This window comes from Clinocottus analis, unplaced genomic scaffold (assembly GCF_023055335.1).
Source record: "Clinocottus analis isolate CAN_PGR_092001 unplaced genomic scaffold, fCliAna1.0.p SCAF_17, whole genome shotgun sequence".
NCBI lineage: Eukaryota > Metazoa > Chordata > Actinopteri > Perciformes > Cottidae > Clinocottus > Clinocottus analis.
Window position 1 is genome coordinate 6,425,674 of NW_027175898.1, and position 13,440 is coordinate 6,439,113.

General features: G+C 42.2%; 1 protein-coding gene across 1 annotated transcript; it reads right to left on the minus strand.

Moving 5' to 3' along the window:
- Positions 1-6,234: 6,234 nt before the first annotated feature.
- vsx2 (visual system homeobox 2) lies at positions 6,235-10,817 on the minus strand. The gene is made up of 5 exons (XM_068580891.1): positions 10,394-10,817; positions 9,985-10,069; positions 9,410-9,533; positions 6,955-7,135; positions 6,235-6,571 (listed from the first exon to the last, which is right to left on the minus strand). The coding sequence occupies exons 1-5, from the start codon at positions 10,815-10,817 to the stop codon at positions 6,255-6,257; spliced, it is 1,131 nt and encodes a 376-aa protein (XP_068436992.1). The 3' UTR covers positions 6,235-6,254.
- Between the last annotated feature and the right edge of the window lie 2,623 nt (positions 10,818-13,440).

Here is a 13,440-nt window from a genome sequence, read left to right on the forward strand (position 1 = left end):
TAAGTGTGCATGAGGGACTGAAGACATCCCATCCACTCTGACGCCAGCATCCATTTCTAAAACTCTGCCTCTCTCCTCTATTGTCCATCTCTCTCCTCTCCTCTCTTCTCCCTCTCTCCTCTCTCCCCCTCTGTCCACAGTCCTCTCCCCTCCCTCTCTCTCTCTCTCTCTCTCTCTCTCTCTCTCTCTCTCTCTCTCTCTCTCTCTCTCTCTCTCTCTCGCTCTCTCTCTCTCTCTCTCTCTCTCTCTCTCTCTCTCTCTCTCCCTCCCTCACCCCCTGTCCATATCAGAGTTAAGCTCATCTTTGAGGCATTTCACAAACATGCTTATCTGGCCTCACACCTTTGTCGCACAGCAACATGCCTCCCTCTGTGGCGCCGGCATTTGTCAGGACTCTGCACTGATAAGGACCTCACAGCCTCTACATTCTGGCTTATCACTCTTAAGCAACAAGGGAGCCATGTCTAGCTGCTTCTCTTCTCTTCATAAGTAAAGATTGGATTTCTTTTTCGCTCTAAGCGTTGCACAAAACTGCCGCTTTGTGCCAGCAGAAGCATCTAAAGCAGGGAGATGAGTTGGTTTCAATTCAATCAAACAGAGTACCTGACACTTCACAGAGAGGGGTGTTGTCTGTTTATGAGACAGGCGGTATAAAGCAGGAGGAGACAAAGGCTAGGTATGAAAATATTCACGCAAATCGAGACTAACACAGTTTACATCCGCTCGGATGACTGGAGTTGGCTTCAGAAACTGCCCACAGATGGCCCGCTGAATATACCGAGCAGTGGAGGCTGGAGGGCAGCTGCGGTAGACGGCCGCTGGTGTTGTGCCACACATCATGAATCTTTCTGGGACAAGCAGTCAAGTTCAACTTCAAGGGATAACTGATATCCATTACTAGACGAGCAAGCAGCCCCACATAGGAGTCAGGTCTATAAAGCTGATCTGAGACATGAAGGTTATCTGGGGACACAGAAGTCCCACCACCCACTGTAATCACTCTAACCCGATAATCCTGACGCATAAGAAGCTTTCAAATTCTTTCATTTTTTGGGGGGGAAATAAAATCAAATGCATATGTTTACTGAGGGATTTGAATTTCAGTGGTGGATGATTTGACAGCTTTTATGATAAAAGGAAATGCCAACAGGTCAGCAGGTGGAAGAGAGTGCTGTTTATGTTTCCATTATGTAATTCCCTTGTTTCTTCCCCTGCTGTAGCCAGACTTTTATAGAGCATAATGAAAGCACAGAGTAGTACTCGATAAACCACAGACATCGACACCAGACTTCAATCAAAAGGCTTGTGAGGCTAAATTAGCATCATCACAAATAAAACACCAGCATAATATCCTGCACACCCACAGAATGCAGATTTCAGCCAGTTTGAAGGACGGAGATGATGATTTTTACCCAGTGGAGGGTAAAAAATGAACTGGCTGGCTTTGTGGGATCAAACCCTCTGAGCTTTGGCGATGAAATCAGCCCCCAGCCAAGACAGATCATTTAGCCGCAGTATCAATCCCGTCTCCATTAACCCACAGCTGACAGCCTCATCACCGAGAGCACCAGAAGAGTGATGAGAGATGAGAATATTGATCAAGATATCAGATCATGTCTTCTCTAGAAATTGTATATTAACCCCCTTTTTTCCCCAGCCGTACAGATATGAATCGATGTCAGATGTGAGCTGCTGGATTTTCATGTATTGACTGTATTATAGTTGTAACTGTGAACTTGTAATGTTACTTGTAATATAATTTACCTGACCACAAATTTACAACGTTCTGATTGTGAAAGAAGCTCAAGACTGCCCCCGTGTGGATGAAATATAGCACTACACGCAGGCAGTAGGATGGGCCTTGTTGTTCAACGTGATGCTCACAAATCAACTGCATTAACAGACAGAATGACACATGGGGATATGTATGTATGTAAATTAGCTGGTATGTGTGTGTAAACACACTCACGCACACAGAGCACTGTCTACATAGTGTAACTTCTCACACTCATACATTAACACTATTGCATCTGCTGCCTGTAAAAACATGCAGCTTGTGTATGCATGTTTATGTGCATGCATTAAACATGTGTTAATATCGAGGCCCTTTGTTGTATGAATTAACTTTTTTATTTTTATTCACCCATTGTTGCATCTGGATCATGATAAAAGATGAATTTCATACTCTTTTTAAAAGTACATAGTAAAGTAGCAACAGGGGTGGAAAGAGTAATACAATATTGTACTCAAGCAAAAGCAAAAACTTGAGTCAAAACATATATCAGGTAAAAGTAAAATGTAAGTCAGTGGTCTCTGGGTAAACATAACTGTGTGGAGGATGATGTATAAAACTGTTGTTAACTTAAAGAACATCTTAAAGTAACAAAATGTCATTCAATTATACACGTTTAAACAAGTGCAACAACATCAGCACCAAAAAAACTCCTCAGTCTAAACCGACAGGCTGCAGTGTGAGAATACAACTGATAATTAATCAGACAACAAAATAGACAACATCTTTCCCCTGTGTCGCCCGACGACAATCGACCAGAAAAGACACGAAACTTACAATTCAACAAACATTGTCAACAATAAATAAAACGAGCAGTAGAATAAACCATCACCAAAGCAGACAACGTCTGCATGTAAACTACATGAACTCCACAGTGGATGCGGCCTCCAGCACACGCAACAGAGACTGCACATTGTGTATCGTAGTGCGCACACACACAATGTTTCAGGCAGCAAAGTGGTTGTTGACATCGAGTACATCTGGGTGTTGTTGTGCTCAGCTGTCCTCCACAGTCTGCTCCAGGTTCTCCACTTGTTCATAAGCAGTCCACTCAGCCTCTCTGGTCCAGTATAACCAGTCGCTCCATGAACTCTGCATGAACCCCAAACATTTATAATAATTTCCAGAGAATCAGCTGCAGCTTCTTCTCTGCTGATGATTTATCTTCTTTCTTCTGTTCCATCCTCACAGGTTATGAGGCTGATTTTTCATGTGACTTTTGACTTTACTTTGTAACGAATGAGACTTCAAATACAGGGATGGAGTGATAAAAGGATTAGCCTGTTTAGGCAAAAGGGAAAATATTGATTTTTTACACAGAAAAACGTGTGTACACAAAAGCGTCCTTGTTACTGTAACGAGAGTATAGTGTCATTTGTTACGTCCACACTCAAGTGCACACACAAATGGAGAATATCTACAGTACAATTCTGTGATGAGATCATGTGATACGGTCAAAGGTTCAGGAACAGCTATTAAAGGACCTTGTTGTGAGAATTGTTTGTCAGCTGATGACAAATTAATTCCCATAGAGACACATGGAAGGCACACAAATGATGCATGAATAGCATCATTTACAAAGAAAAAGTATGTCTTTAAACGGTCGAGCTCTATCAAAAGCCATCTGAATGACTCTGGCTGTAGTTGTAGTGTCTGTCCAGCAGAGGGCAGAACAACACCGCGTTCAGTTTCACTACTTCTTGTGTTGGATCTCCACTCAGCAGCATCTGGGGTCCAGAGTCTTCCCAAAATGATGAGCATGCACTTAATCTCACCAATGAAAGCGCATTCCTCACAGCCCCATCACAAATAAATTGAATGTTAATGTTGCATTACTGGAAATCGTTCCATAAACCTCCCTCTGATCTCTCTTTGCATGGATTGAAATGATCTTGTGATGGTCTTCAACAAGCAGACTGCCCATCATAAGGGATCCTGTGAATTACCTCCTCAAATCCAATGTAAACAGCTTGATCTTCAGCAAATCTGATTTATTATAACCGAAACCTTCTATTCCACTCTCGGGGGATTAAATATAGCTTTGCACTTAGAGGAATAATCCTCCCTCTGTATATGTCTTGGCCTCAATAACTGAATTGGGTTGAGGGTCTGTGGAGGTGAGGGCTCTCTACTGCAAACCACAACATGACTGCTGGCTTTAATGAGGATTCCACCTTGGAAGAGGACGTGCTAAATCATATTCCTTATGATGTTTGTTGCTTATAATGTGAGTTGAATTATCCTGAAAGTTCAAGAATATGAACTCCTCTAAGTATTGAACCAATGAAAATGATGACCTGTTGATGGCACCATCTGAAAAGTGAATGCATCACCAAAGATTTTTTGAATTAATCTAAAAAGATGAACATTTTCTCAAAATGCCATTACAATCCCTCCCTCCCACCGTTAAGAGGACAGAGTGGGCAACGCAGTGAGCAGACCGACATTTGCATCCTTATAGCCATGTTGTCTGTCGCACGGTAAAAAACTGAGTCACACGGCAATCTCTAACATTCGGTTTGGATTTAGAAAATGGAAATTACAGATGTGTTTAAACTGCAGAATGGTGAAGGAAGCAGCCATAACATGCACCTTTAATCAGTGATGTCATTACACCGACTGTTAAAGGACAATTCTGCTAAAGATAGATAGATAGATAGATAGATATATAGATAGATAGATAGATAGATAGATAGATAGATAGATAGATAGATAGATAGATAGATAGATAGATAGATAGATAGATAGATAGATAGATAGATACTTTATTAATCCCCATGGGGAAATACTTTGTCAGCTCAGGGAGAATGTTTTTATATTTGAGGATCCATGTTGTCTGAAGTGTATCTGTCTCTTAAGGTTTAAAACAAAACTTATTTCATGTTGTAGCATGAGCTCTCCATCACAAATCCACCCTTCAAATCTCAAGCACGCCCCTCTATATACCTCCAACACTATTCACGCCAAGCATCTTTCTAAATACTTCTCTCAGGTTCATTCTTTCCTGGACTGTGAGAATCCCTGCACACGTCCTTTTACTTGCGATGGACTTCCTTCATTGCACGTAGAGGCCGCAGGTTCACTCGATCAACATGTCTGATTACTCTGACACACTCCAGTCCATTTGCTAGCCAGCATCAGTTATTGTGTGTATCCTTATCTCTGTCAACAACATAATTAGCAACCTTTTCCCCATCGGGTGACATTATGGTTCCAATCTGAGGGCCATTCAGTGCCGAGACATCAGCAGCATACTGATAGCAGCCGTCCCTTGCCCTTTGAAATTGCCCTCTGTTTAATTGGAGTAGAACTCAATTGTTCAACTCATTAGGAAGCCCATCAGCTAACTGAGGATGAAGTTAAAAACGTGAAATGGATTACAGCTAATGCAGACGCGTAGGCGTGTCGTAATGCTGACATGAAGTGGCGTGATATATAGATTTGTTTGGAAAATGAAGATTGCCAACAAGTAAAGCTGTTGGACTTTGTCTAAGTGTTTAGCTCAGAGGATGAAACAGCTTGCGGGTCAGCTGGTAATAGCATCTATTAAAGTCATTTGAAATCAGGCTGAGGTCATCCCGCTTGGGAGGTTTTGCTTTCCCTCTCTTTCCTGTCCCAAAAGCACTGGTCCCTCAATTTAATCTGAAAGTGAAGGCTCTCAACTGCGACGGATTATTGGGGCTAATCCGAGCCGAGCATTTGGCGTAGACCGCGTCCTAATGAGCCCCGCCAGCGGAGCACCAAGTGGCAACAAGTTGCTTCTTAACAGCAACATTGTGATCCAGTGACACCGTCAATTTGTTTGAAAGGAAAGCAGAACAAATAGACACCAAAAAGACACATTTAATAAAAGGTTATTTCTATTTTATGATTTGTATTTGGAGTTATACATATTTTTGAAATGAAAACACAAACAATTTTAAGACTACAAGTAAACATGTCAAATTGTGCCTCAGTGAGAGAGATTAATATATCAAGTATGTACAGTGTGGAGTAGGTCAACAATGACTTTCTGTCGGTGGGATGTTTTTAACTGAAATGTCACCATTCAGTAACTGTGCAAGCAACATTAAAATGAATGCCAGGAATAAAATGCACTCGACTGCTCATTGGTAGTCCTGATTAATATGATATACCGGTTGTACTTAATTAAATTGTACTCATCTGACTCTCTATATAACTGTGGGATCTATATACACCCATATTAACACTTTACTCCCACTCAGTCAAATCGTCTCTACTATGCATAAGCAACAACAACTGTGGACTTGGAAGTCAATCAGAAAAAAAAGTGCATTTTGCATCCTCTGTGCAGATGAAGCCAGATGAGTTTTCTTCTTACAGAAGTCCAGTTCTAGAGGAGTCAATGAGGGACGAGCACCTGCAGGACAGTGAGTGATGTTGGGGAAGTGCAGCCCACTGCATTGACTCGTGATAACATCAGTCCACAGTGCGGTGGCCTCTAGGGACTTCTCTCCTCCTCTGCAGGACTCAGGGGATCAGCGGCTTTCTCCTCGGCCGCCGCTCGCTCCTGTTTGCCCTCCAGCGGTCTGTCCTGAGAAACCGTCCCGAGCACTTTGGCACTGTGCTCCTGTGCCTTGGCCCTGAGCGCAGCAATGCTGTTCTCTCTCAGTTCCTCTTTAGAAATGGTGGAATTTCCCTCTGACCTCTTCTCCTCCGCTTCGGCTTCTTCCGCCCTCTGAGAGCTGGGCTGCTGGGGCGCATCGAGCTGTCCGGCTGCCGGGGGGACGGCCGCCTCCGTGGACTTTTTGTGCATCCCTGCAAAGAGTTGCGGGTATTCAGATTTAGAATAGCGTCTGTTGATTGGTAAGCCATCTTGGACTGAAAATAGCAAGCAAAAATAGTTCCGGTTTAGAATTTAATGCTCGAATGGATGATAGGCCAGCGTCAAGGATGGAAATGTTATAATGCAAAGTCTGTATGCCACATTCCACTGCTTTACAATGAGAGCATTGAGTCCCTGCACACTGTCAGCCCGTCACTCCACTGTAGTTGTGATTACACGTGAAAAGATTTCACATAGCTGTGCTGTTATATTGAATCCTGTGCTACATATTCTCTCTATTAAAACAACGCTGAGCTGTTGACACAATGAGACAATGATGCTGAACGCGAAGGAAACAGTCAGACATCAGCCTCACCGAGCAGCCATGGGGCGCAGGACTCCATGATGCCGTCCTTGGCAGACTTGAGGATGGACTCTGGCAGGGGGATGGAGTGCCTCACCATGGCTCCGTACAGCCCGTACTCGGCCATCACCGTGCTGCGGCCCCAGCATTTCTCCCTCTTCCTCCACTTGGCTCTGCGGTTCTGAAACCATACCTGTAACAGGAGGACAAAACACCAGCTATTAGTCACCTCCAGACAAGACAAATACCTTGTATTGGAGTACAAGTTTTACTACAACACATGTACACACTTGAAACACAATTGTGTGCACTTTTTATGATTTTTTTTTACTCTCTAGTGATTAATAGTTTAGAAATGGCTGAAAGGGCAGTATGCAATTTAAATGTCCTTGTGCAACATGGAACTATAAGTACCACGTTCTAATAAAGCACCTTATGTTTTGGCTTATCAATAGTCATCAATACATGCCAGTTTAAAGCCAATAAGATACATTCTAGGTTATTAGGTTTTCCATGTAGCAGCTGTTCATCCTTATATTTGGATTTTTGATCCATATCCTCTGCTGCCATCTGCAAACATGATGGCTTGTTAGAAAGGATGTTGTTATAGCACATTATTTATTTATCATTACTAAAGCCGTTTTCTGTTTGTGCATGATATATCTCAAAGATGAGCAATTTGTGAACCTCCAGTGATTCCTACTACCTTAAGATAACAGGTGCACCGTTTGGATGGAGGCCATTGTTTTCCCTCAGCCTGCTGCTACATGATCTGAGCCTCCTGTCACAGCTGATCTGCAGCTACCTGTGGCCCATCATAGATGCTTTGACACACCATGACACTTCACTTGGCCACAGCCAACATGTTTCAGGCTTTGCATGCTGTCTGTCAGCTCAGAGAGAGGCCACATGATATTATAGCACAACTCAGGATTGTTAAACACTTAGCACCTCTGATGCTCTGTGGAGAGAGAGAGAGAGAGAGAGAGCCAGGTATTAAATAGAAAACGATCAAACCGTTTTCATGCTTTTTTTTTAAATAGATAATTCTGATGATAACCCTTCATTTCATACAATATACTTTTTTTTCATCAGAAATTGCTTCTCTGCCCCTCAACAGAAGCCGCGTGCGAGCTGCGAGGAGCAGTGACCCAGGGGCACGCGGCGGCTGATTGAAAAATAAGTTAATTTCAGGCCCAATCGATGGCGGGCAGGCGGGCAAATATCACGGGAAATTAAACTACCGGGACTCGGGGGAGCAGCGCTATTGACCCGTGCTAATAAATTCAATGTAGTTATTTCATTTGAACTCCCTGCGTCCCTCCAGCAGCAGCAGCCAGCCTCCCGAGCTCGTCTGATTTAACTAATTACACTCAATGAGAAATTGGGTGTTAATGCTGTTCAGGATCCGAGCAGGCCTGGGCTTATTTATTTATTTCCTTATTTTTGTATTATTATTTATTTGCGGCTGTGGCGGTGCAGCCCGTAATGAGAAGGAGATTAAAAGGCGCGCCGGCAGATGGATGGTCCAGGTCACACTGCAATCTTCTTCCGCCTTGATAGCTTGATTAGGTCGTTAGCGGCTCCTTCTCCGAGAACAAATTGTTTCACATCCAACTGCGCCCGACGAGAGATCATCTGTCCTGGAGAGGAATGCAGGAGGAGAGCCTCTCTGCTCAGGCAGGAGGGGGCTTCTCTGATCGATGTACGGGGACGCACTTCGCGCATCTCCCCTAAAACGAGAGAGCTGCAGGGCGGCACGTGCTCACATGTTACAGGAGCTGTTAGCGCCGATGGGGAGGCGAACCATTACAGGTGGACATTCAGCAGGCAGACCATAATATCTGCCTTATGACATACACGCAAAACAAGCATTTAAAGACACTATTGCTTATTGCAAGAATGGTCTGGTGTGCAGTGTCAGTCTAGAAATGAAACAATATCGAGTCTTTACAATAATGTCAGCAATAGGCTGAGATGCTTTGAATTAATACGTATCTTTAATTTTGCTTTGATTTGGTAAGCATGCTGTGATTTTCACCGAGAACATACCAAGGCAGAATAATACAAGACACACTTGTGTTTAAAAAACAACTTCACGAACCTATTGGAGTCTTTTGCTTATAAAAGATGAGAAAGGCAAAAAGAAGAAGAAAAAAAATGCCAAGGAACAGAATGTATTTTTACTTTAAAATGTAGCATTATTATTGGACTGAAGGTGTCTAAAAGTAGTGCCTTACAACTCATTGATGTAGGCTGGTTAATTAATAGATTTTAAATAAAGCTTAATTAGTATTAGTAAAAGTATAGTTAAAGTGAACCCTAAAGTCTGAAAATGAAAAATGAAGCAAAAAACATAAATACTGTCTCTGTTACAAAATGAAATGATGGTCTAAAATCAAGGACAAATTCTTAAATTAAATTATTATCACGACCTTAAAGACAGAGTGCCTGAATAGAGTATTACCTGTATTCTGTCTTCAGGTAGCTCTGTCTTCATGGCCAGCATCTCTCGGGCATAAACATCCGGGTAGTGCGCTTCATTGAAGGCCTTCTCCAGCTCCTCCAGCTGATACGAGGTGAATATCGTCCTGTGGAAACGGGTTATCATTTTAACTCTGTGGACACATTGAACAACATATATTGTGTCCTGCGGGAATCAAGCCAGTCTGATTAAAAAAAAACACAAAAGGTAAAGCAACACTGAATATATTTAGATAAATAAGAGTTATTTCTATAAACGATAACTTGTATTATTCATATGTATGGTGTAAGAAACCAAACAGAACATGCACCATTTGATGTCATAAAACACAAGCGATCTTCTTTTAATTAATAGTAAAATTATTATGAGTGATTTGACTAGTTTATTATGTTTCCATGAGCCTAAACGTTAAAAAAAAAAAAAAAAGACGGCGAGAGAAAGCATGCGCGTTGATTTCTGTCGGCCTAAATGTTAAAGCTCCTCGTTACTTTAAGAATACAGTCATGTGAATTTCATCGTAAACAAAATAACTTTTGCCATAAAACATCAACACTAACCGGTGGCGTCTTTTCTTCCGTTTCTTGCTTTGACTTACTGATGACTTTGAGAGTTTTCTTTCATTTGAAGACAAATCATCCGAGTCTGGATGAAAAAAAAACGACAGAAGAAATTACAGTTAATACAATAAAAAAATGTTTTAAAAAAACCGCCTGTTTAAAAAAAAAAAATAAATGTAATAAATAACGGCTGACACTAACACAGCACTGCTACTGTATTTAATTTCAGTAATTTCATGTAATGCCACACTATAAAATAATAGCAATACTAACCATAACAGCCATAATAATAATACAGTGTGGAAAAAATGACAATACAGGCACAGACGTAGGTTGTGAATATGACACAATAATCGCAGGTAGCGGTGAGCTCCGTATTTAAAATGAACAAACACAAAGCTCCCATCACCTGAGCTGGCAGACTGGCTGGTGTCGCGCGGCCCCGCGGACCTGCTGTGCTGCTGCAGGTGCACGTCGTGCGCGTTCGCCAGCACGGACTCCAGAAACACTGGTTGTCTGTAAAACGACGGAATCCGACCGGGGTCGATTAATCCCATCCCGACGCCCATACCCATGCCGGCGGGGCCCAGGAAGGACCGAGCGGCGATCAAGTGCGCCCCGGCCGGCAGCGAGCTCAGCGGGCTCCTCGGGGCCGCGGACGGCTCCTTGTTCAGCCCCAGGATCTCATGGATGCCGAAGCCGGTGCACCTGGGCGGCGGATGGGTCGCGCTGCTCTTCGGCTGGTGGCTGTTACTCCCTCCATTAGCACCCAGAGAGCTTTTCTCCGATAAATGTAAACTTTCCGACAGCACGGCGCCTTGTTTCCCCGTCATGGTGTCTTCGGATGCTACTCGAAAGGCCTATTTCTTATTATAGCGTCTTACAGGATGGTCCCCAGTGCATGATCGTCTGTACAACACACAAGTGTCCTTTAGAAAATGGTCCTTTTATCCAACAGGTCCATCCCAACAAGAAGCAGGACGCAGCAGCCAATCAGCTGCAAGGATTCAGGATTCCTGTGGATCAAGGATGCATTACGCCCTCTCGGATACATATCTGCATTTCCTCAGGACTATATGAATAAACGAGGAAAGGATTTAGGCTACAGAGAGAAAGGATGGAACAAAACGACTCTTCAAGGCTGCAGAGAGAGAGAGAGAGAGAGAGAGAGAGAGAGAGAGAGAGAGAGAGAGAGAGAGAGAGAGAGAGAGAGAGAGAGAGAGAGAGAGAGAGAGAGAGAGAGAGAGAGAGAGGCGAAACTACAGCATCAGCATATATTACTTTTATTTTACTAAAAGTGACAAAGATGGGGGATGTTAAAACCACAATTCTATACGCTATTTTTATTACAAATATCAAACATTGTTTCAGTCATTATTGACTCCCTTCAGATATTTCATCATCATTGCTTTTATCCGTTTTAGAAATAATTCAATCGCCTATATTTCACACCTCTTGCTTACCTTTGAAATGCTGTAAAATTACCTCAATAACCGAGAGTAAATCAGTATGTATATTACCTTTTTCTGAAAACACACGCACGCACGCACACACGCGCGCGCGCTATGATGTCTCTGTGCAACCACTGGCTCACATGAATGGATAATTGATCTCCAGATGCTTTGGGAAACTCATCACACGCAAATCAAAGGCCCTCCCAAAAACGCCAGCTGGACGACATGGACCCGCTCCGGCTGCGCGGTCCTGCGCCGCGTTAATCCAGCAGCAGCAGCAGCAGCAGCAGCAGCAGCAGCAGCAGCAGCAGCAGCAGCAGCAGCAGCAGCAGCAGCAGCAGCAGCAGCAGCAGCAGCAGCAACAGACTACAGAGCAGATTAAATCATAGCAACATTTCCCCAGAGGAGAGAGGGAATTATTCAGAATATAGGACACAAATAGAAGACTATTAAATAGTTTCCTGACCTGTTATTAATGATTAACGTATGCATCATTACAATAAAAGAAAATTAAACTAATTTGAATATTAGCTGAATAATCGAGTCATGGACCTACAATATTATATTGACGTTATGGCAGAATTTTGTTGTCAGGAAGTTATGCAGGTTTATTATTTTAGACAATTACATTTTTTGAGTTTGCATTTTTAGTCGATGCCAGTCTTCGGATAGGCCTGATTAAATGAGGTTGATTTGTGACTGAATTGCAAAAAAAACAACAACACATGTTTACGGTCATGTGATTATTTTAATAAGCAAATTTATTCTAATAATAATAATAAAGATGCAGACATTTATTTTTGGTGTTTCAGATAATGAAAGTTAAAAGAGGGAATACTCTCACCATGAAGCTAATTTCAATTGTGTTGTGCCACAATCTAAACTCATGAATTTATGCTGTTTTTATGTCCTGCTTCTGGTATAATTTTATTTTATAGATGTTTTTACATTGGCATGAATTGTATTTCAAATCATTTAGAATAATAGTAATGGCTAGCTAATTTTGTGAACATTTTTTCTTTTTTTTCAATTTGCTCACATAGCTTGCATGTCAAAGTAATAATGCAACATACTGCAATAAAATCTCAATAGAGACATGCATATAATGTAAACTAAAAAAAAGTAAATCAAGAACAATCTGTGCAATCCTGTGCATTATTAACAAGCATTCAGTCCGACTTTATAATTCAAAATATATATATTTATACCATATTGAATGATTTCGTTGTTATACTTGTTTTGATCTTGTTTCGCTTGTTGGTCCGTTTGCACTGCAGTCTGCTGCTGTAATCCTCCAAATTTCCCGCTGTGGGTATAATAAAGGATTATTTTATGATCTTATGACTAATGTAACCTACAAATAGACAAATTGTGACCTTATAGGCACACAGTGCCTCAACAGATCTGCCTTGCCTTATCCTTTTTCATATCAGTGTGAAATGAGCTGATTGAGAAGGAGAAAAATATTGCTGCTGCAATTAGTGGCTGGCCAGTTAAAACTAATTAGGGTCTATTTAGTGGGAATTCTAATGAAGAAATCAATGTTATTAGGATATGCTAATGACACATCAGCCTGTTGGGATCAAGTCATTTATTAACGAGGAAGGGTGTGAGTCAGGATGACCCGTCTATTACAGGCAAGTCACTGCCCCCTTCCACTCCACTCATCGCTCCTGCTGCAATCTATGCAGGCCTTTTTGGTTTGTTGATATTGCAACACGTCTCCTCTGTGTATGGCTTTTAATAATCCATCTCCAATGAAAATGGCTGCACGCTGATTTATATGCAGCAGCGCGGCTGCCTAATAAGGCTGTAGATTAAGGGAAGATCTAGTTCAGTCATTCGTGTAGATTGGGTTGCCCATCAAAGACCTGCAGGATCTGACGGCTGCAGATTAAAAAGCAAACAGCTGTTGGACATTTTTTGTTTATCTGCACCCCCCATCCACCTCCTCCACCTCCCATCCTTTCTCTGCTCCCTTCACTCCTCCTGATTCTGCATG